Raw genomic sequence first — 25,598 nt, 5'->3', positions numbered from 1 at the left:
ACCAATAGAAAATGATACTGGGGAAATTGTAATGGGTTATAAAGAGATGGCAGAGGAACTTAATTAATATTTTACACCTGTCTTCACCGTGGAAGACATTAGTAATATCCTGGACAGTCAGAGGCTTCAAGGAGTAGAGTCAGATTCAGTTAGGATTACTACAGAAATTGTGCTAGGCAAACTAAATGGATTAAAGATTGATAAATCTCTCGGACCAGATGAGGTGCATCCACGGGTTTTGAAAGAGGTGGCTTTGGAGATTGTAGTTCCATTGGCAATGATCTTCCAGAAATCTATAGACTCTGGAGAGATTCCAGAGGATTGGAAGGTTGCAAATGTGGTTCCGCTGTTTAAGGAAGGTGGGAAACAGAAAAAAGGAAACTATAGGCCGATTAGTCTGATGTCAGCAGTTGGGAAGATATTAGAGCAGATCCTCAAGGATGAGGTGATGAAATACCTAGAGATGCATGACAGGATAGGTCCAAGTCAACATGGTTTTTTAAAGGGTAGATCCTGCTTGACCAACCTTTGAGAGTTTTCTGAAGAAATTTCAAGTAGGATAGACAAAGGAGAGGATCTAGATGTTATCTATTTAGGTTTTCTAAAGGCTTTCGATAGGGTGCCACATATTAGGCTGCTAAATAAGGTGAGGGCCCATGGAATTACAGGGAAATTATTAAACTGGATAGAAAAGTGGCTGATAGGTAGGAAGCAAAGGGTTGAAATTAAGGGTTCCCATTCTGGATGGTTGCCTGTAACTAGTGGTGTTTCGCAGGGGTCAGTATTGGGGCCGCTGCTGTTTACAATTTATAATAATGATTTGGATTGTGGTATGAATGGTTTTGTGGCCAAATTTGCAGATGACACCAAGATAGATGGTGAAGTAGGAAGTGTAGTAGAAACCGTAAAGCTGCAGAAGGATATAGACAGATTGGGAGACTGGACAAAATTATGGCAGATGAGATTTAACATAGAGAAATGTACAGTTGCACATTTTGGCAGTGGAAATAAACAGACAGAATACTATTTGGATGGGGTGAAAATTCAGACCTCGGATGTGCAAACGGACCTGGATGTCTTCGTGCAGGGAAACCTAAAAGTTAATGACCAGGTGAAATTGGTAGTGAAGAAAGCGAATGCTATGTTGGCATCCATTTCAAGAGGAATAGTGTACAAGAGTAAAGAGGAGTTGATGAGGCTCTATGGGGCACTGGTGAAACCTCGTTTGGAGTACTGTGTGCAATTTTGGGCCCCTTATCTTAGAAAGGATGTGATGTTGTTGGAGAGGGTGCAGAGGAGATTTACTAGGATGATTCCCAGGATGCAAGGGCAAATGTACGAGGAGCGTTTGGGAGCTCTTTGGTTGTATTCATTGGAGTATAGGAGAATGAGAGGAGATCTCATAGAGGCATTTCGTATTTTGAAAGGTTTAGATAGGGTGGATATGGGTAAGATGTTTCCCTTGGTGGGCAAATTGAGGACAAGGGGCGTACTCTGAAAATTAGAAGTTATCAATTTAAAACAGAGATTAGGAAGAGGGTCGTGGATCTGTGGAACTCACTGCCGCATAGAGCAGTGGAAGCCAGATCACTGGAAGTATTTAAACAAGAAATAGACAAGAATCTCATTTCTGAGGGCATCAAGGGATATGGGGAAAAGGCCAGAAATTGGAACCAGTGTAGAGTAGCTTAGTGTAGATTTACGGAACAGAATCAATGGACTTAGTGGCCTGCTTTTGTTCCTTTGTCATGTGATCTACTAATGTCATGCAGTACAATTCATCAGTTCTAACACAAACATATAGAAGCAGGGCCAGAGGGATGAAAAGGATATCATTACAAATTTAATCCCATTATCTGAGTGTATGGGAAATTTGTAGAAAACATAGAATATTTATTTCTGAGATTGTAAGTAATTTTTTCCAAAGGAACATTAAAGATATATCCAATTTCCAAGTGATTGCAATACATTTTCTCACAACTGTTAATGCTAATTTAATAAATTTCAATTGATAATTTCAATTTAGGAGTTGTACATTCAATATTTCCTAATAAAAACACATCAGGATTTAATGGAAAAACCAGCTCCTTTAACTTATTGTAAAAAATTACTTATAGACACCCAAAAGGGTCTCAAATTTGGACACAACCATGTTGAATGTATGAAAGATCCTACATTCTCACCACATCTAAAATATTGATCTAATAAATCTGATTTCAATCTATTCAACTTCTGTGGTGTAAGATATAATTGATGTACAAAAAATTGTATTGAATTAATCTTTACCTTACATTAATAATATTAGTCAAAGAACCTCGATAAAATTTTCCCAAATTTGTTATCTATCACAATATTCAAATCTGTTTCCCATCAATGCCAAGATCTATTCAATCATAATTTAGGAATTCCTACTTGCAATAATGAATATATCAAAGAAATATTTTTTTTGACATTCCCATTCCTAATAAGAAGTTTTACCCCAGTACAATGAGGCAAAAACATTGCTGGCCCTTATTTATCTCTCAAATATGCCATTAGTTGAAAATGACAAAAAAGTGTAGTAGGTGGTGTGCCATATTTGTTCCTCAATTGTTCAAACAACATTAATTGTCCTCTTTCATAGCAGTCTTCCACATTAACAATCCCTTTACAGTGATGTTAAGGGTGTTGAACCTAAGTTGAAATTGAATATGTATCAAAAGAAGTTTGTTCAAATGGTTTTAGCAATAGCAAGTCTGATGTAGATTTGGGTATAGAAAGATGGCATGCTGAAGTTCGGAGTTGTATATCACTTGAGAAAATTATTTATAATTAAAGAGAGAAATACTAAGTATTTGAAGATTTGGAGCCCATATTTACAAAATATGGGTCTAAATATTTCAATGAAGCTCTGACATTCCCTTTCTCCTTAAAGTCTCAGTATACTATAAGAAACTTTAAAGTAATAGGTACCCCTGTTGAGAGTCTCTTGTCCCTTTTTTTCTTTTCTTTAGTGGGGGATAGAGGGGGGAGGGTGGTATATAGGGGGGTTCTTTTTTTCTTTTATATGCTACATGTATTTGTATTATTTTTAATCATGTGCATTCTTTCTGTAGTTCTAACTTTATAAAATTTTTAAAAACAGTCCCTTTACGATACCCTATATTTAAGAACTGATTATCTCTTGAAAAGACCAAAAGAGGATTAATCAATGGCATTTTAGGTGAAAAAGACCCTCCACCAATATCTTGATTAATTTTATTCAAAACATTGCATAAATGTTTAAATAGTGGTGATTTCAATTCTGATTTCTACTTATAAATAAATTCTTCTGCAATTTTATTCAATTTGTACTAACCCATGCCAGTTTTATATTTTCAAATAAAGAAGCAACTGGATAATAATTCTTAAAATTAAGGAGCTAGAGTCCTCCTAATTCATATTTTCACATTAACTTCTCTATAGAAAATCTTGCTATTTTTCCTTTCCAAATAAATTTCCTTATTTGTGTATTGAATTTTTGAAAATTTTTGAGGTATTAACATCTGAAAAAGATATTGTATCCTTGGAAATATATTCAGTTTTATATAATTCACCCTTCCAACTAAAGTTATGGGTAAATTTGTCCATTAAAAAAAATCTTCCTCAATCTTTTTAAGTAAAGATAAATAATTCAATTTATATAAATTCTTAAAATTGTTATCCATACGTATTCCTAAATATTTAATAACTTCCTTTGGCCATTCAAACTGCGTATCTCTCTAACACTGGGTATAGTCATCTACTGTCAAAGGCATAATTTCACTTTTATCCCAATTTGTTTTATAACCCAACACTTTCCCATATTCTTCCATTTGGGCATACAATCTACACAAAGATGACTCAGTTTCAGTCAAATATATTAAAACATCTTCTCCAAATAAACTGATTTTGTGCTCCTCTTGACCTTCCCTAAAGTCCTTAATTTGTAAATCCGAGCGAATCATCTGGGCAAGCAGCTCTATAGCTAAAACAAACAAGATTTTCCTATTTTCAAGTTCAAGTTTATGCAATGCCCAGCATAGCCTGGTGGTACTTACTACCCAAACAAAAGTCAATGCACATACATCCTAAATTTGACCATGGATCTTTCACAATGCCTAAATGACCAAAATGTTTTGTTAATAATGTAAACCAGTTGATAACATTCTTAGCCTTCTTTAGATACTGAATGAATTGTTGCATAACAAAAATGGTGTGTCAAGCCTTATATTTCTCCCTGTTTGTGTAACTTTAGAGGAAAAACAAAGATGTTTTATGTTCACAGCTATTAATGAAATCTAGAAATTGTTGAGATCAACTGCCATAAAAATATAGACCCCTTCATCAAGCCAGAATTTCAGATGAGCAGCAAGCATTAACACACTGATCTATTAAAAACCCACACACAAATCACCCTGTGCCAAACAAAGCCAATGACAAGCTCAGTGGCAACACACAGGGCCTTTCCTGTGAACAAAATCCTGAAGTCCTGTGCACCTTTGCTGATAAGATACTTAAAATGTTTCTGAATCTTTCTGATGTTTAGACATTCAAGAACATTCATAAGCTAACAAGATACATACATTTTTATACAAAATTAGAACAAAAAACATAAATTCACTTAAAATATTAAATTAAATACTGTAATTAAAATAATATCAGTTAAGCTCTATGTTAGCTCTTCACAATCATGAATATTATCAGGAATGTTGCTTCTGTGCCAAGTTTAATCTGAGGGGATTCAATGTAGGTAATTGTGGAATTCAATCAGGAAAACAATGGTGTACCAGGAATTTTTGCCCTTGTACAAGCATGCTTGGAAATTTTGAAGTTGCCCATGTTTAGGTGAGGAAGTACCACATTTTCCTGGAAAATCCATGCCAATGAAAATGGACAGAGACTAGGAGATTACATATTATTTAGTTATAATTAACAATTTCATGATCCAAAAGCAGTGATAATACCTTGCACTGTCAACGTATCCTTTGAAGCTGTATTTGGAAGAATATCTAATGGCGTTCTCAATGGAATTTCAACCCTTCTCACAAATATACCTGAAGGAAAATGAAAAATCAATCATTAAATCATAATTCTAAAAAAAATGGCTTTTATTAAATGTTAAGTTGGAAACAATTTTAAAAAACCAGACCTAAGTAATTGCTTGGATCCAACACATAACCCAAATTTTTCTCTTTCTTAATTCCTTCAGGCTGCAGAAAAAAAGCAGAAATTAACAATGTAAAACAAATCTAAAATACAAAGTGAGGTTTGTTTACAGAAGCTCAGTATATGCAAATGTATTTAATATGGAAGTTACTTGCAACAGAGGATAACAGTGATGATAAGGCAATGATTTACGGAAGTTCAAAATGATAAACCGTAAGTTCAATTCAAGCTATTTACACAATTTTAATTATAAGATGCAATTTTAAATTATTTTTATTTAATCGGATACTCTTTTGTTCTGGAGTATTGGTGATGGATTTCTATAGTTTGGATTAGAATGATGTACAAAAAAACCTATTGCAAAGGTAGAGACAAATGGACAGATTTCAACATCTTTTGAATTAACGAGATCATGGAGACAAGGTTGCCCATTGTCACCAGTTTTATTTGTTTTAGATATAGAAAAGTTAGCTGAATTAATAAGAAATTCAAAGTTTGTAGGTATTAAGGTAAAACAAGAAGAATATAAAATAAATTTATTTGCAGATGATGTTTTGATTTATTTAACAGATCCTTTAAATTCTTTGCAACAACTTAAAATTAGAATAAAAGAGTATGGAGATATATCAGGATATACAATAATTTGGGAGAAGAGTGAAATTATGTCTGTAGTTAATGGAGATTATCAGAAAATGTAAGGAAGTAATTGAATCTAGAACAGGGGTGTCAAACTCAAATTCACAGAGGGCCAAAATTAAAAACTTGGACTAAGTCGTGGGCCAAACTAAATAGAAAATTTTCAACAACATCTGTATGTTTTCTCTTCTTTCAACATATGTAATGTTAAACTTTTTCTTATTAAAATAAATGTTTAATAATAGCTTTGGTTAACTCTTTCCAGAAGAAGCATTAACAAATGAGAAATAAAATATTGAATAAATAATATTTCTCTATAGCCTTTAAGCTCCTTTTAAATGTATTTTTTTTCACAAGCCAACAAGTCAAAAAAATAACAACTTGCTTCAATGACAAACAGGTTTGTCTTTTAAAATGATGAACATATAGTCTGCCTCCCACCTGTCTTGAAAAGTTCTGTTTTCTGTCTTTCGTTTGGCCATTTTTCGTAAAGGGTTTATTACACGTGAGTTAGGCGACAGGTCGCAGATGTTAATGAAAGTAAAGAGAGGAGGTGGGGGTGATTAGCGGGCTGACGGGCCAGCGCCAACGCATTTGCAAAGCATTCTGGGATTTGTAGTATTAGCTGTGCATGCGCTATACTGGCGCGGCGGCCAGCGGGCCAGCTCTAATACATATTTGATATGATCTTGCGGGCCAAATATAATTATATCACGGGCCAAATTTGCCTGAGTTTGAAATGTGTGATCTAGAAGGCCAGATCTTAGAATAAAATATTTAGGTATTCGTGTGCAGTCAGATTTGACAAAAATATTTAAATTATTTATTTTTATTAAAGATTTGTAAAAATGGAGTATGTTATCTATTACCTATATGATGGGTAAACTGTGTTTAGATTAATGTTTTTCCATGAATACAATACTTATACAATTTCAATTCCTCAAATTTTTTTGCGGAATTACCGTAAATATTCGTGTGTAATGCGTTCCATGTATAATGCGACCCCCATTTTTGAGGGGAAACAGGGGGGGGGGAAATCTTATCCCATGTATAATATGACCCCCTTCCCGCACCCGCCTGAGTCGCGCTGCCATCTGTCACGACCCCCCTCCCCTCACCCGCCTGAGTCACGCTGGTGTCTCTCCGCCCGCTTGATTCGCGATGTCGTCTCTCATGACCCCCCCTCCCCTCACCCGCCTGACTCGCGATGTCATCTCTCACGACCCCCCTCCCCTCACCCGCCTGAGTCGCGCTGGCGTCTCTCCGGCCCAAGTCATGAATTTTTTTTTTACATTTAACTCCCATGTATAATGCGACCCCCCCCCCCACCTATTTCTGAGGGGGAAAAGGGGGCAAATTTTTTTGCATTATACCTAAATATTTACGGTAAATGTCTGTGTTAGAAAATTCTTCTCGAAAGCAAAAATGGCTAAGGTTTCTTTGGAGAAATTGACGTAGAAATATGATTTCCAATATTATGAATTATTATAAAGCAGCACAGTTGAGATTTATTAATGTAATGTATGAGTTAAATCATGTTCCAGCATGGGTATATACAGAACTTGATAAAATAAGAGAAACTGAGCCACAACACTTGATTTATAAATGGAATGCAAGATTGTTAAAGGCAAATAAAGAATCACTCATGATGAAACATTTAATTGAACTTGGGAATAAACCTGATAAAGAGATTGGAGGAAGAGATTTAATGTCTGGAAGAACACCTTTATTTTAAATTGGCTTATTCCGTTTACTATGGAAAATAATTTTTTTTAAATTTGGCAAAATTGTGGTATTAAGAAAATTAAAGATTGTTTTGAAGACAGGAAATTTATTACTTTTAGTAGGATGAAGGAAAAATTTAATATATTGGAAAATACAACATTTTGTTATTATCAAGTTAAGAGATTTCTTTATGAAATTTTTGGTCAAGATTTAGTATTACCACCAGAGAAAGAAGTAGAACTATTATTAAGTAATAGGGATACAATGAGATTTATTTCAGAGATGTATAAATTATTACAAAAGCAAGCTCAAAGAGAGGGAGTTCATAAATCAAGACATAAATAGGAGGTAGATTTAAATAAGCAAATGGATGAATGTAGATGGATTCAGATATGTCGAGGGAGTATGGAAAGTACAATAAATGTGAGATATTGCTTAGTTCAATATAATTTCATTCATCAGTTATATTTAACACCACAAAAGTTACAATTATAGGAATTATATTTATTCAGATTTATGTTTTAGATGTGGACAAGTAGTTGGTACTTTTTTGCATGTGACTTGGCAGTGTCTACAATTAAACCTTTATAGCATGATTTGGGTAATTTATTGGAATGAATAACTGGAGTTAGATTTCCACAGGATCCAATGTTATTTTTACTGGGAGATGTTACAGGAATTAAACCTAAATTAAAATTGAATATGCATCAAGTAAAATTTGTTCAAAATCAACCATACTTAATTGACATATGATAAATAAAGGACTAATGTGCTTTTGTAGTGGGCCGAGCCACAGTGTGGTTAGACGGACCAAATTGCCACCCCAGTCAGTTGGTACCAGATGGCGCAGGCCCCCCTTCCCTTCTCAGGAGAAACCCGTGTTTGGCGACATGTGTTGCCTGGGAGATGTCGCCACTTGCTGGTTGCATTTCGCTGGGCGGGCAGTGACTCTGCAACATGGTGATGTCACTCCCATAGACCAGCGCACCCCAGACAGGAAGTGGGTCATGCCCCCAAAAGCAGCGCAACAGTTTCAAATAAAGTCAGTTACTAGTTTACCCTCCTGTATGGATGTACTTCATTTCAGTAGTGCTGCCGTTAACATCAGCTACACTTTTATATAAAATAGATAGAACAGGACAATAAACTGTGTAACTAATTTTATCCCAGTTTTAAATCCTATCTTTTCAATTTTATTGTCATAACACAAATTTCTATATTGACATTTATAAACTTTATCAGTGAGGCAGTCTATGTCAGTTTGCCATGACTGACGAAATAACAATAAAGAATACAAAAGTGCTGGAGAAACTCAGCAGGTCACATTGCATCCATAGAAAGTAAAATGAAGCTGATGTTTTGGGCCTGAGCCTTTCTTCAGGAATGTCACTCCTGAAAAAGGGCTCAGGCCTGAAACATCAACTGTCTTTTAATTTTTATGAATGCTGCATGACCTGCTGAATTTATCTGCACTTTGTGTACTTCACTAGACCCCAACATATGCAGATTTTCTGGTTTACTTAAATAACAATGAAATGTTTTGCAAGTTCATTAGTAGATTCTTTGTAACACACAAATGACCCTGGACACTATTAAAATCTTTTATAATGGCTAGTAACATCTCAAGTGCTCAAATTATTAAATGAACTCTGTGATGCAGCAAAGATATTATGTTTAATACTCTGTGCACACAGAATTTATTGAATTGTTGCAGTAATATGCTGCGTCCATAATTCAGATTCTTTCATCAATTCTACTTCCAAAATCAATGACTGCCTTCTCCACTTTCATCCACCATCCTGACGGCCATTAAAATTCACATCCATTCTTTAAAGTAGCATCTTTGTAATCTTCCTAATCATCTGACTTAAGCTCAGACTCGTTCAGTATTCAGTCATTTATAATAATGCCCTACATAAAATCATGTCCTAAAACCACAATTCCTGCCAAGCTCTATTGACACCATGAATGCTCCACCCTGTTTCACTGGCAGTAGAATAGAATGGTGAGTTATACTAATGCTGTTTGTGTAAAATCACAAAAACAGCTATACTTCCAACTATATAATTCACAGAGCAGGACTGATTTTTCTCTGAGTAATGAAGCATGGAAACTGACAGGTTTATGCACATTTCTTATTAATGTGTTGTTAATTCTCATAAGTGTCAGCATGTAGCCCAGTAAGTGAGATCTTTTCATTCTAATTAAATAGGTCATCATGTCTATTGCCAGGTGACTCTGGTTGGAGTTGTCAAGGAGACCACATTCATGCCCTTCAAAGACCCATATGCCCACTCTGCCTCTGGGGTGAATTAAAGATAGATGGTCTTCAGTTCTTGAGCATTGTGCTTGAGGACTCCCTGTTGCAAAGCAGCAAACTGTGGGAAACAGAACAGAGTAGCATTGCAGCAATAAGGATTAGAGAACAAGGTAGCCAACAAAAGTGCCTTAGACAGCCTAATCAAGACATATATTTGATGCTGTTTTTGAGGTTGTGAGGATACAGAGATATCAGTGAAGACAAGGAAGATAAAAATTAAGTTTCAGAATTAACCTTTTAAACAGAAATGGCATTGGAGGAAACTGGGTTGGTAAAAATTGTTCTGAGATTAAATAAATTGTTTTTCAAACAAATGAAGTTTTTTTTTAAAAAAATCACATTATCTTACTATTGTATAATTATCTTCTGCCAGAAAAAAAGTTGATACAGTGAACAAAAACCCCACAAAATAAAAATGTTCCTGAGGGTGCCAAGACATACTGAAATGTGTGGAAAATTATTTAATCCTCGAATGTTGACTTTTAACAGTACATCCCAGTTTGGAGTTGTGTGGTTGAATGCTCCCTATCTCCTGAAAATAGAATTTTAAAAATCTCTGTGCGTCTTTGCCCCCACCCCTCCTTTACCAATAACTGGTGATTCATTCATACCCTGCTCTTTCCTAATATTGCTGATAATACTCCTTTTCCATCCCTTAAATGATATCACCAGAAAGGGACAAAGTATTTAGCATTTTCTCTTTTCCCTTTTGCATTTATTCCTCTTAATTAAATAAAATTTAATTTATGCAGAAAACATTATTCTTTTAATATAGTACAGTGTTTTGAAAGTGCTTTCAGTCATTTTCAAATTGTGATGAGCTTGGGATTTCTTTTCCATTCTAATGGCATAATGCAATGCAAGCTCCACTGGATGCTTTATAAACAAGCTTTTGACTTCACAGATTTTCACACACACAAATGTACAGTGTAGTTAATGATTAAAATTTTGATCTAATGCTACAACAACTTGTATTCTAATTGTCCTGGCAGAAATCAGCCAGATTGGGTGAAGACACTCATGTCTCACACAGCTTGGAGACTTTTAAAATAAATTAAATGAACCATCAATTTTTTGCTCCAGATTTACCAGGACAAATATAAACTGTCTCTATTTTGCATTTGTGGTATTCATAAAACAGATACACATTTTAACTTGATTTTGTACTTTTATGCTGTGCTTTTTAAAAAAATATGATTGGTTGTCTACAATAGTAACAAGGTAATAAATTAAAAATAATAACATACCACCACACGCAACTTATGGACTGTAATTTCATTTAGCACATTTTCTGTATTCAGTGTGAAATTTATGGTGTGGACACCTATTTTCAGGGGAAGTATAGTGAATGTAAATGGGCGTGCTGAAAAACCATCCAAGGTTTTTTTTCGACAAGCAGTTTTCTGTCTTCCTTCAACACTTGTAGCAGAGCCTTGAAATAAGCATGTTCCCTCTTCAGTACTCATTTGTACACAAACCTTTAAACAAAACAATGGTTAGTTGTTGGAGTGGTACAACTCGTGCATTTAACAGTGTTAATGAAGCTCAGCTGCCATCATTTTTGCCTACAGGGCAAATGTTTCAGCTTCAACTTATATAATATGTACAATAAATTATGGGTAATGTAGGTACAACATATTCATTCCAATTAGATACAGCAGTAGTCAACTTAGCTCCTTAAACTTGCTCTGCTGTTCGTTATTGATGATTTAATTGTAACCTCAATTCCACATGATATTTTTCATTCCTTTGCTTATCAAGAATCTATCCACCTTAAAAAAGTATACAAAAACTTTGTTTTCACTGTCCTTTCCAAAGATTCATAATCCTCTATGAGAAAAATTTTCAACTCATTTTTATTTTTAAACAATAATCTTTAGTTTAGATGTTCCAATAATAGGAATTTTTTTCACCACATTGACCCTATCAGGTCATCTCACAACCTCAAATGTTATAATATTTCTATACAAGCCTAAATTGTCCAACATTTTCTTAATGTTGAATGAACAAGATCTTCAACCATCAGGAATATGGAGCAGCATTGCTGAGTGCATTTGTACTACCCTACTCTGAATTTAACTGTCATACAGGTACTGCAAAAACCAGCTACTGAATGTTGCTATTAAATTTGGGCAGGGATTGTGCCTCCCAAGGGTTGGAGGGACGTGCACAAGCTGATGAAGAATGGTACTAGAGAGACCTGCTTGGGCCACATTTTTTAATATAATTTTTTTTTATTTAACACTTCACCATGAACTACTACATCAGTAACAATATATATGCATATTCAGTATCAATATGTACACAGTGACATTTTCTTTTTTTCCTCCTCCCCAACTCCCTTCCCTCCCCACCCCACTTAACTTAAAGCAAGAAAAAAACAAACAGAACAAAAGAAGAAAAAAGGAGAAATCTATGCTTTAAGCATTATATTATGCTTAACTAAAGCAGGACGTCAAGCGCTGAAGAGCTGGCTCTGAATGGGCAACTAAAGCGGCATCATCTGCAAAGAGTAGTTCACGGACAAGTTTCTCTTGTGTCTTGGTGTGAGCTTGCAGGCGCCTCAGATTGAAGAGACTGCCATCCGTCCTGCTTTGCGGAAACTGCCAAAATGTTTGGCCTGGAAGTCAGCCTGAAGAAAACTGAGGTCCTCCATCAGCCAGCTCCCCACCATGACTACCAGCCCCCCCACATCTCCATCGGGCACACAAAACTCAAAACGGTCAACCAGTTTACCTATCTCGGCTGCACCATTTCATCAGATGCAAGGATCGACAATGAGATAGACAACAGACTCGCCAAGGCAAATAGCGCCTTTGGAAGACTACACAAAAGAGTCTGGAAAAACAACCAACTGAAAAACCTCACAAAGATAAGCGTATACAGAGCCGTTGTCATACCCACACTCCTGTTCGGCTCCGAATCATGGGTCCTCTACCGGCACCACCTACGGCTCCTAGAACGCTTCCACCAGCGTTGTCTCCGCTCCATCCTCAACATCCATTGGAGCGCTCACACCCCTAACGTCGAGGTACTCGAGATGGCAGAGGTCGACAGCATCGAGTCCACGCTGCTGAAGATCCAGCTGCGCTGGATGGGTCACGTCTCCAGAATGGAGGACCATCGCCTTCCCAAGATCGTATTATATGGCGAGCTCTCCACTGGCCACCGTGACAGAGGTGCACCAAAGAAAAGGTACAAGGACTGCCTAAAGAAATCTCTTGGTGCCTGCCACATTGACCACCGCCAGTGGGCTGATAACGCCTCAAACCGTGCATCTTGGCGCCTCACAGTTTGGCGGGCAGCAGCCTCCTTTGAAGAAGACCGCAGAGCCCACCTCACTGACAAAAGGCAAAGGAGGAAAAACCCAACACCCAACCCCAACCAACCAATTTTCCCTTGCAACCGCTGCAATCGTGTCTGCCTGTCCCGCATCGGACTGGTCAGCCACAAACGAGCCTGCAGCTGACGTGGACTTTTTACCCCCTCCATAAATCTTCGTCCGCGAAGCCAAGCCAAAGAAAATGCTTAACTATTGACTTAAATATAACTTGTCACATCAAGAGATGAAAGTTTGAAATTGGTGGTTCCTAATAAATTTTTTGTATGGTTCCCAAATTTGTTCAAATGAAGTGTATTTGTCTCCTAGGTAGTAGGTAATTTTTTCTAATGTAATACACTTATTTATTTCTATGTACCATTGTTGTATTTTTAAAGGTGTTTCCATTTTCCAAGTTATCATTATGCATTTTTGCTGCCGCTAATGCAATCATAATGAATCGTTTTTGAGCTCTGTCTAAGTTTAGACCTAGTTCTTTATCCTTTATGTAGTTTAACAGGAAGATTTTTGGGTCTTTTGGTGTCTTATTTTTTGTGATTCTATTTAATATTGAGTTTAAATCCTCCCAAAAGGTTTTCACTTATGTCTAAGTTGCGTGTAATGTTGTATCAATTTCTTGTTTACAATATAAACATTTGTCCGATGTTGTTGGATTCCATTCTTTTAATTTTTGAGGTATAACATATAATCTATGGAGCCAATTGTATCATCATACGATACTGAGTGTTTATTCCAGTCATGGTACCTGGACATAATTCCATCCATGTTTCAATCTTTATCTGTATATTTAAGTCTTTTTCCTAACATTGTTTGGGTTTGTATATTATTCAATCTTTTTCCTTGTTTTGTAATTTAATATACATGTTTGTAATAAATTTTTTAACTATCTCAATGTCTGTGATTAAATATTCAAAGCAACTACTCTCAGGCAACCTTAGACTAGCTCCCACCAGCTTCTCTTTTAAATATCTTTTCAGTTGATAATATGAAAATATTGTTCCATGTGATATTCCATATTTGAATGTCAGTGTTATTTCCCAAAAAGCAATAGTTTATTCTTTTAATTCCTTTTATTGATCATTCCTTGAAGAATAAATTATCAGTTGTAAAAGGAATTAATGGGTCTTGCATCAGCTACATTTTTGGTATTTGATCATTTATCATCTTTCGCTCTAGATGTATTCTCCTCTATATTTTTAATATATGATGTAGTATTGGTAGGTTGTTATATTACACCAGTTTCTCATTCCACTTATAGAGTAAGTGTTCAGGAACATTTTCCTCTAATTTATATAACTCTATCTTAAGCCAAGCCAGTTTTTCTCTTGCCTGGTAGAAGTTTGACAAAAATCTTAATTGCGCTGCCCGATAATAGCTTTTGAAATTTGGTAACTGCAAACTCTCTTGGTTATATGTCCATATTAGTTTATCCAAAGCTACTCTTGGTTTTTTGCATTTCCATAGGAATTTTCTTATTAATTTATTCAGTTGTTTTAAAGAATTCCCTAGTCAAGGGAATCGGTAACGATTGGAAAAAGTACTGTAGTTGTGGAAATACATTCATTTTAATTCAGTTTACTCCCCTATTAGAGATAGTGGTAGTTATTTCCATTTCTCTAAATCCTCTTGTATTTTTTTCATTTAACCTACACAAATGAATTATTATCTATTCTGGTACCTAACTGTGATTGTCATTTAAAAGAAGACTACATTTTGTATAGTCAACTGTATTCATTAGCATCACCTCACTTTTATCAATATTAACCTTATATCCTGATATCGCCTCATATTGTTGATCTACTCAATTTAAAATAATTTGAAACATATCCATTTGTTCCCACTTTTGCCATAGGACCATTACATAGAGCAGTGGTTCCCAACCTTTTTCTTTCCACTCACATACCACTTTAAGTATTCCCTATACCATCGTGCTCTGTGATTAGTAATGGATTTCTTAAGGTGGGATGTGGGTGGAAAGAAAAAGGTTGAAAACCACTGTTGTAATCGTACCTAAATAACTCATTATGTGCACAGTTTCATAACTCCAAAGGAAATGGGCCAATTACAATTTATCTCAAGCAAAATATTTCAATAACAATTGAATCTAGAGCAATAATTCTTAACCTTTCCTTCCCACTCACATCCCACCTTAAGCAATCCCTTACTAATAACAGAGCACTGATGGTATAGGGAATACTTAAAGTGGCATGTGAGTGGAAAGAAAAAGGTTGGGAACCACTGATATAGAGCCTTGATCCAATTAATGAATTTTTCTTGGCAATTTAAATTTCCATAGTAGTTTAAAAAGATAACTCCATTCAATCCTATCAAAGGCTTTCTCTGCATCAAGAGCTACTGCCACTGTTGGATCTTTGCTTACTTGTGCTGTATGAATCAGATTAATAAATTTATACACATTATTTGCCATTCTTGTTTTTAACAAATCCCATCTGGTCTAGGTTCACGAATTTGGGTACACAATCCATTAGTCTATTTGCTAATAGTTATTCAATTAATTTGTAGTCAATATTTAGTGAAGATATTGATCTATATGAAGCTGGTGACAATGGGTCTTTTCCTGTTTTTGGAATTACTGAGATTATTGCCATTTTACAAGAATCAGGTAGATTCTGGGTTTCTTCCACTTGCTTCATAACCTCTAAGAGGGGAAGAATTAGTAGAAAAACTTGTAAAACTCTGAGGGAAATCTATCTTCGCCTGGTGCTTTGTTATTTGGTAGTGTCATTGGTGTATCATATATTTCTGTGGTTGTTAGGGGTTTTAATTGTCTTGTTCTTCCAATTGCAATTGAGGTAGTTCAATATTTGACAAGAATTCAACTATTTCACGGTTTGATATAGTTGCTTAAAAAATTTCTTCAAATTAACACTGATCTCTTGTGGTTTATATGAAATCTGTTTATTCCCCTTCCTTGTTGCTTCAATAGTCCTTGCTGCTTTCTTTGTTTTTAATTGCCAAGCCAAAATTTTGTGGGTTTTCTCTCCTAATTCATAATATCTTTGTTTTGTTTTCATAATTTTTTTTCCCCACTTGGTATGTTTCTAATGTGTCATATTTCAAAATTTTCTCCATCAATTTATTTTCCATATCCTCTCTTTTCATTAAATCTTTCTCTATGATTACTATATTTTTTTTCCAACTGGCAATGTTCTTTTTTAATTTTGGTCATATAACTAATTATTTGCCCTCGAATAAAGGCTTTAATTGCGTCCCATAATATAAATTTATCTGCTACCTAATTTGCATTTATCTCAAAGTATATTTTGATTTGATGCTCTATATACTCCCAAAGGTCTTGCCTTTTTAACAGCATGGGATTCAGCCTCCATCTGTATCTTTTTGGTGGAATATCCTCCAGAGCAATTGATAACAGCAAGGGTGAATGTCTGATAAAAGTCTTGCCTTATATTCAGTTTTTCAGACTCTCCCTTGTACTTGGGCAGACAATAAAATCATATCGATTCTAGAATAAGTTTTATGTCTATTACAATAATATGAGTAATCTCTTTCTTTTGGATGTTTTTTTCTCCATTTATCTATTATTTTTATATCTTCCATTGAACTTAATGTAAATTTGGCTGCTTTATTTTTTGTGGAATTTTTCCCAGTTTTATCTATTGATGGGTCGAAGCTAAAATTAAAATTTCCCCCTTGTAAAATATGTCCTTGTGTATTATATAACTTTTTAAAAAGGTCCTGCATAAATTTCTGGTGATCTTCATTAGGCGCATAAATGTTTAACAAATTCCAAGATTCTGAATAAATCTGACATACCATTATTATGTATCTACCCATTGGGTCTGTTATCACTTCCTCTATTTTAATTAGTAATTTTTATTAATTAAAATAGATACTCCCCTGGATTTTGAATTGTACAATGATGCTACTACATGACCTACCCAGTCTCTCTTCAGTTTAAGATGTTCTGCCTCTGTTAAGTGTGTTTCTTGTACAAATGCTATGCCTATTTTTTTCCTTTTTAAGTGTCAATAATTTTTTCCTCTTAATTTGGTTGTGTATTCCATTAATATTGATTGTCATATACTTCAAAGCATTAATTTTATTAACCCACTTTCACCTCTTTACTACCTCCTCAAACCCTTCATCTCCCTTCCTCTAAAGCTACATTTTTGAAAGTTATTTTTTACTATATTCACTGACACAATTAACATAAAAATAACAAAAACTATACAAAGACTAAAGGGTTGTAAAAAAAGAAAACAAAAGGAAATTTCCCCTTAATGAGTTATCTTTGCTAACTCACAAGACAACCACAACACCCTTTATTTTGTGGTATTTTGCAATATAAACTGCAATTGTCAACTGATTTTGTAGCAGACCACATCCCTTCCCCATCCCCAGCCCTCCTCCACAGAAATTACAATATATTATTCTGAAAAATAAAACAAAAATGTTTTTTATATAATCCAGGTATTAACTTTCAAACCTATTTATATATATTATTTTTAACAGTCTTTTTGTTATTTTCTTTATTCTTCTTGTTGCTTATTTGGCAATTGTTCTGCAAAGTGACAACTTTTCCTGGGTCTGAAAACAGTCTATTTTGTCCGCTAGGGATAAATATCTTCAAAACTTCAGGATGACTTAGTTCAAAGTTGTAACCTTTCCTCCATAGTAAAGTTTTTGATGAGTTGAACTCCTTACTCTTCTTTAAAAGGTCGAAACTTATGTCTCGGTAGAATATTTTATTCTCATTGTATTCCAATGGTCTCTTGATTTCTTTTACTCCTCTAACAGCCAGCTCCAATATTTTCGCCCAATATGAAACACAGTTTCTGCTGCGATTGAGTTTTCAGCACCAAAGTTCTATGGGCTCTCTCAATTTCTATCTCTTCTTGGAGTTCTTCTGCTCCCAAAATCTGTGGGATCTATTGTTTTAAAAATCCTTTTATATCTGCTCCTTCTTCACCTTCTAAAATTCTCTAGAATGTCAATTTTATGGGCCAATAAGTCATGTGACTTCATAATCTCTTTGTCTCTAGCTTCCAATTTTTCTTTTAATTCAGTCACCACCATTTCCACACCTGTCACTCTGTCTTCCACTTCTTCACATTGCTTTTTCATTTCTGTCATTACGTTTTCCTTTATTTGAATTTTTACATCTGTTTCTTGCATAGATTTTCTAATAGCTTTAAATTCAGACATCATTGTTTCCATTAAAGTTCTTATTTGTTCATCAAAGTGTTTTTTATCCACCATCTGGATTTTCCTTTTATCTTGCATTTTTTTTCCTGTAGTTCTTTAGCTTCTTCTAAAGCTTCTCTTTCTTGGTCCACATCTTTGCTCAGTAATGAGCCCATTTCTATCATTATTTCTCCCGTGTTTATTCCCGTTGTATTAGCAGAAACCTGCTGCCAATGTCTGCACTCATCAGTGTCTTTTTTAGAATGCGTACCGCGCATGCACGCTGTCATTTCTCTTACTGGCTCCGTGAGCCATCGTGCGCTGTGTTGCCCCCGAGCTGCCCACTTACCAGCTTCGCAGCTCGGGCCATTGTCTTTGTGAGAGCACCTGGCTCGCAAACTCCAGTAAGGTCTTTTTCTTTGTTGTCGGGTGATTTCTTTGCTTCTTCCTTACTTGTCATTGTAGGCTTTTCTTTCTTTGGAGGAAGCTTCAGACTTTTCTTGTACTGTTTATTTAATGACTTTTTTTATGTTTTATTTCAAAGCTTTGCTTTTCGGTCACTTTTTTCAACTTTCTCTGGAGAGGGCTGGTTCTACCTAACTAGCCACTATTCCATCACGTGACCACCTCCACCCTGCTTGGGCAACATTTAGTCACAACTGGCAGGAGCAAGGATACAAATGCAATGTACAAAGGTCTTACTTTTAGGGAAACTTGCAATGAAAATTAATCATCATGCCTACTATCTCCACTTCTAAAGGACGAAGAAAACGCAGATGGTCTTCCCTCCATGAGTTCCAAGTTTGCATGAATTCAAGATTCAAGCAACAACTGAGATGTGATCAAGTTTAACAATCACAACCTGGAAAGATACCAAGCCTGAAAATTGAGGATGATTATGAACTTGGACTCCACAAGAACCTTTAAAAGCACACACACACACAAGCACACACAAGCACACACACACACACACACACACACACACACACACACACACACACACACACACACAAGCTGCATTTGGGGTTAAAAGGAAATGTCAGTAAAGGCAATGTAACTTGAGATTAGCTCTGATGATTCAGGGAAACAGAGTTGGTAAAATCTAGTTACGTTTTAAATTGTTCAGGGAAACAAGAGCTCAAAAATCTTGTTGTTTTGCAAGGCAGTAAGAACTGTTATTTTTCAGACCAGTGAAAATGTTACTTCTGACAAATTCTACACTATGATTGATGTCATTCGGGAAAGTTTTATAGTGGGAAAAAATGCAAGAATTAACAAAAATCTTGTCAATAAGAGCTGCATTTTTTCGGTATATTTATGCAATTTTTATTATAACACTAAGTTTGGTGATACCATAACAATTAATTATTTTTAATTAATTAAGGTTAAAAAAATTCAAAATCCACATCAAACCATGGGAAGAGTTAAAAAAAGAGATTATATAAGTGTTGAAGAATTCAGTTCTAATTTTACTTTTATTCACTTAATGAATTATTTGTGAACTAATTACAATAACCCAAAAACAAGATCAGAGTTATTAAGGTGTAAATTGAAAAAAACATTTAATTAAGTGGTTGGTGTATGTGTTACCAACATACGTGGTGAGGCATGAAACCTGATTGGATTTTGTAAATAAACCAGATTTATTATTGTTAACAAAGTGGCATGTTAAAAATGCACCAAATAAATATTGTGAGATGGACATTTGTAAGATTTACTCTTAATTTTTTTATGTAACTGTCCTTTTTTTCCATTGCAGACCTCAAATGAAAATATGAATAAAATCATAATATGCTTACAAATTCAAAATAAGAGGTACTAAACCCAATTTAATAGGCTATCATAAAGTTATAAAAATAAATGAACATTTAAGATGTACCTTTATTTGATTCATTTGATAATTATACACAGAAGCTAAGAGCTGAACTTGTTCCCCTCGCACAACAGAATAAGGGATTTTTGCTTTTAGAATCACATCTTGATAAACTGTCACTTTTGTCGGCTCAGCAATACATATACCTGCATAAAATATAACAGACAGGAACTGATTATTTTTTGTACATTGAATATGATGCTTGAATTCAATAAGCTCTAATATTGTCCAGTTATTAACCTACCAGTCTCAGAGATTCCAATTCCTTGGATTTCCCAAGTTGTTAGTGAATCAGGCAAAGTTTTTAACAGCAGTTTAGTTCCTGAACTAATGAGAACACAAAAAACAGTATCAATATGCACCCCTTGCAAAGTCTAAAAAGTACATCTACTGTATTTGAAAAACACACATGCCCAATAATCTATTGATCTAGTTCAGGGTTTACCAAACTTTTTTCTTTCCACTCACATACCACCTTAACTTATTACTATGTCATAGGTGTTCTATGATTCGTAAGGGATTACTTAAGGTGGAAAGTGAGTGGAAAGAAAAAGGTTGAAAACCACTGTTTTAATTGTACCTAATTGACTTGTTACATGCATGGTTTCAGAACTCCAAAGGAAATGGGCCAATAACAATTTTTCTCAAGCAAAATATTTCAGTAACAAGTGGTTCTCAACCATTTTTCCCCACTCACATACCACCTTAAGTTATCCCTTACTAATCACAGAGCACCTATGGCATAGAAAAATGGAAAGAAAAAGTTTGTGAAACCTTGATCTAGTTTATTGTGCAATCATCTGAAACCTAGATTATTAAAAAGCAAAATTTTTAAAAATCATCAACGTTGATGGATAGGAACAGAGAGCCGAAATAATTTATTTTTGAATACAAAAAGATGATTTGAAGAACTCTTGACAATCATACTCTACAATCCCTGTTGTACAAGAAAAAAATTGACTTCTTTTGGTTGCCGTTGTATTTCTTAAGTGAAACATTAAAGTCTGCAGATGCTGTAATTGTAGTAAAAATGCATCTTGCAGCTTTCATATGAGGTAAAGATTTACAACTGATGTTTCAGGCCTGAACCCTTCTACATTGGAGTAAAAAGCAGGCAGAATTAAAATGCTGGGGAGAAGGAAAGAAAGATCAGGGGAGGAGCACAGAATAACAGACAAAGGTAATAATGAAATATGGATAGGCAGACAGAAGAGGAAAGGTGAGAATTAATCGAAGAGGGGCTAGCTCTGTTAATGCAGAACTGGAGGAAAGGAGATGGGGAAAAGGAAAGAGAGGGAAACAGAGCAAGAGGAAAGGAGAAATAGGGATAGAAAAGAGAGAAGGGAGGCTAATGGAAACTGGAGTTCGATGTTAATGCCCTGCGGTTGGAGGGTGCCCAGAGAAAATACACAGAATTGTTTCTCCAATTTGTGGATGATCTTAGTCCAGCAGGTACAAGGCCATATACAGACAAGGGAATGGGGCAGGGAACTGAAATAGGTGGCCATTGGGAGATTCCTATGATTGCGGCGTACAGTGCTGAGGTGTCAGCAAAGCGATCTGCCAGTCTATGTAAAACTTTCTGATGTAGAGGAGACCACAATTGGAGCACTGCCGTAGATGACCCCTGCAGATTCACTAGTGAAGTGCTACTTTATTGGGAAGAACTGTTTGGGACCATGAATGGTAGGGAGGGAGGTGACATAGACACAAGTGTAGCATTTCTTGTGGTCACAAGGGTAGGTGGCAAGCGGGCAAAAGGTGTGAAGGGAAAAGTGACAAGGGAGTCACAGATGGAGCAGCCCCTGCAGGTGGAAAAGGGGGGGAGAGGGTTGATGTGGGATCTCATAGTTGGCGGTGAAAGCAGTGGAGGATGATATGTTCAATATGGAGGCTGGTGGGATGGTAGGTGACGGGCTTACAGTCAGGTGTGAAATTAGCGAACAGGGGAGGGGGGGAATCTGGAGTGTGGAGAGGCCGTATGTCAGGAGCGGTGATTCGGCTTGGGGCTGCTGGTCGACCACGTGGGAAGGGGTGATGGGCGGCTCACAAATTGCTCGTTTATAGACCATGGGGGAGGGGTGGGGCCTGTCAAATTCCATAGTGACGCTCTAAGTTATTTTGAAAGTCCAACCCCAAGATGACAGGTGCACAGAGCTGTGGCAGTACAAGGAGTGTAAAGTCAGTGTATACTGTGCCTTGGACCATCAGGGTTACTGTGCAGCTCCCGCACACTTTTTCCGATTTGGTTTGTGAGGCTAAGGATACAATGAATTTCACGGGCTACACATCCAGGGAATATTGCTGTACAATGTTAGGATGAATTAAACTCTCGGTGCTTTCATGTATAAGCAAATGCAATACATAAATGAAGTGAATATCTTCAAAAATGTAAATAGCAAAAATTGCCTTAATTGTAATGTGAGCTGGACATGTCTATAGGTCTTGGAATAGTAATGTTATGCAGTTAAAAATAGATGGAATCTATGATTCCACACTGAATTAAGATGAACAATTGAATTAGATAAGTTCTTGTGGTTCAAAGATAATTTGAGTGTCAAAATTAAGAGGGTTTCTTTCAAACAAAGATATTCAGAATGCTTGTTAAAAAAAAACAAAAAGAGAAACAGAAAATACTGAAAAAACTTAACAGATAAAGGCACCGTCTGCTTCAGATTTGAAATATTAACTGGTTCTCTTTCCAGAGATGATGCCTGCCCTGATTCTTTTTTCACCACTTCTGTTTTTAATACAGAATGTTTGTATTTGATTAGAATAGTTTCTCCTCCTCAAACACATGGTCAGAATTAGATAGTTCTGCAAGTTTGCCACCAGGGAGTGAAGGCTCTGCTGCTGTCATGTCATCAATTTTTCATCCAAATTTTAGTGCGTGCATAATCTTTCATTGCTCTGCCAAAAAAAAGACTATTTTCTGTCAGAATCTGATATTTTCCCTTAAAAAATGGCAAAGTCACAACACCATAATGCGCAGTAGATAAAAAATGCTTTGTTATTGTCATATTCCTCTGCACAGCTCTCAGTGAACCGTGGTGATCTCTTATAGCCAGTGATTCTTTTTCTGTTCATTAGGCAGCAAGAAACACTGCAAGATTAAAATGTTTTCTCAGAAAAAACATGGATGCTATTAAAGTCGAAAAGAGTACAGGAAAGTTGGAAGAAAGTTTAAACAAAGAAAACCTTACAGTGGAGCATCAATCAAGAGAAGTAGATTTTATTTTTAAAAAAAGGCAAAGATAAATTAAAGATACATAAACATTTTAAACTGTGAAAACTTAACATTTCTCTCTTCAAATAAGGACATTTGTTTTTTTTTAAATCTAAAGTGCAAAGAACAAGAGAGAGTATTTGATTTATTTTTGTGTGATATTTATTCTGTACAAATAAAAATATATATTCCATGTGTGTGAAGTGACAAGTTTTATCAGCAGAAATTGTAGTTACATCCCCATTTATAAGCATAATGCAAAGTACCTTTCTGAAATTTCATGGACTTCCCATAGCCAACTTTCTGGAAAATAACTACGGATTTTTGGTTCCTCCATTTCAAACACATTGTTCAATTCTGGTTTTGGGAATAAAAAGCAATGAAGACCATAAGACGTAGAAGTGGAATTATGACATTTGGCCCACTGACATTCCATCATGGCTGATTTACGATCCTTTTTCAAATCCATTCTTCCTTCTTCTCTCCGTAACCCTCAAATCCCTTCCTAATCAAGATCCTTTTTACCTCTCTCTACCGCTCACACCATCCTTACCTACTTTCATTGGACTTGTTTACCTTATAATTGACTATATCCACAGTCCATAATATACAGCAGTTTATTCCAAACCACACATTCACTTCCCAAAGCCCAGGGTTATTTATTATTCATACCATTTTTACTGCATCATTCAAGACTTTCTGCTCAGTCATTGCTTCGCTGTTCAGTGGACTTCTCTTCCAGCCTACAAGAATGTATTTTATTTGTTTTCAAGCACAACAAACCTACTCCTCACCACCAGTTTGAAATGCATTCAGAAATGCTCTCTTATGTAGTTAATTTATTGTGCTCAACTTTCTAACTTTCTAACTGGCTTCCCTTTTTCTTGATATAATGACTGAGTTAAGGAATCTTGATGTGAAAATGTCCTAAAATGGAGTGCAATTGCAGCTAGAAGACCATCCAAAACACTGACATCTGATCCAGAGTGATATATTTCTTTGATTATTGTCCCCAAATACATAGATACAGTAAAATTCCATTAATCTAGGGACTGGTGGCACCAAACTGGAAAATTTTCCAGATTATTGCTGTTTCCCCACACATTTTAAATCCACCTTTTTTTAAAAAAAATTACACAGTAATCTAAAAATCCAGTTAAGTTTAAAGGGTCTGTGGGAAATGAGGCCTCTGTGAGTTCCCAGGGATTGCAGAAAAAGAAACCTTTCAAGTTAAAATGGAGGACTGGAAATGGGGCACTGCAGTGAACTGAGATTCACTGGTAATAGGTTGAGCAGATGGCTGGCTCCGCCCCCATCTACCCATATATAACCCAGGTTTCCCATTTAAACCCAAAGCCCTACTGAAGACCCTTGTAAAACCCTAACCTTTGTTATAAGCTAATAAAAGTGTGTGTTCTCCCTCCAGTCATGAGAGCTTTTATTCACACTACAATTTTATTAGCTTATTAACAAGATGGAGGCACTGCTCAAGCTGAGAATGCTCCTGATCGACACTCTATCCCCTGATGCTGCCGAGGATGTTGCTTACTAGCTGGACTGCTTCCAGGCCTACCTGAATGCGACCAGGGAGGAGGTCAACACTGATAAATTCAAGAGGTCAGTCCTTGTTTCCAAGATAAGGACTAAGGGGTATGTACTCATTCGGGACTGTGCAACCTATGATGCTGCCATTGAGGCTTGGAAGGCTCAGTACCTGAAGTCATAAAACAAGGTTCCAGCAAGGCATCAACTCGCTCTACATCAGCAGTGGCCTGGAGAGACAATCGACGACTATCTGCTTGACCTGTGGACTCTTGCCAAGAAGTGAAATGGCTACCAGCCATGTCTGTGAGGAAGAGCAGATCTGAGACACCCTAGTCGCGGGGATCTGCTTGAGATACTTGAGGCAGTAACTACTTGAGTCGGGTGAGAAAGACTTGGCCAGCCACATTGAACTGGCCCAACTTGAGACGGACAACTTCTAGGCCAATGACAATGCTCTCCCTCCCCAGGACTGGCAGCCCCTCCTCTAACTGCAGCCATCTCCAGTGCTTCTATGGTAGAAGCCAGCGTCCTTGTGTTCGATGCCCAGCTAAGGACTCTGTCTGCTCCAGCTGCAGTAAGAGGGGACACTGGGCAAAGATCT

The 25,598-nt window shown here is 36.1% G+C and overlaps 1 protein-coding gene across 1 annotated transcript in view; it reads right to left on the bottom strand.

Moving 5' to 3' along the window:
- Positions 1-25,598, bottom strand: part of c5 (complement component 5) — a 118,647-nt gene that overhangs the window by 49,167 nt on the left and 43,882 nt on the right. The window contains exons 18-23 of the mRNA XM_069887522.1: positions 23,719-23,809; positions 20,471-20,553; positions 20,233-20,372; positions 11,095-11,325; positions 5,150-5,210; positions 4,965-5,054 (exon numbers count right to left, since the gene is read on the bottom strand). Of these exons, the coding sequence (XP_069743623.1) occupies positions 4,965-5,054; positions 5,150-5,210; positions 11,095-11,325; positions 20,233-20,372; positions 20,471-20,553; positions 23,719-23,809 (696 nt within the window). The remainder of the gene's footprint in view (positions 1-4,964; positions 5,055-5,149; positions 5,211-11,094; positions 11,326-20,232; positions 20,373-20,470; positions 20,554-23,718; positions 23,810-25,598) is intronic.

The sequence above is a fragment of the Narcine bancroftii genome, chromosome 1 (genome assembly GCF_036971445.1).
Source record: "Narcine bancroftii isolate sNarBan1 chromosome 1, sNarBan1.hap1, whole genome shotgun sequence".
Classification (NCBI taxonomy): domain Eukaryota; kingdom Metazoa; phylum Chordata; class Chondrichthyes; order Torpediniformes; family Narcinidae; genus Narcine; species Narcine bancroftii.
This window is presented reverse-complemented; position numbering and strand designations above follow the sequence as displayed.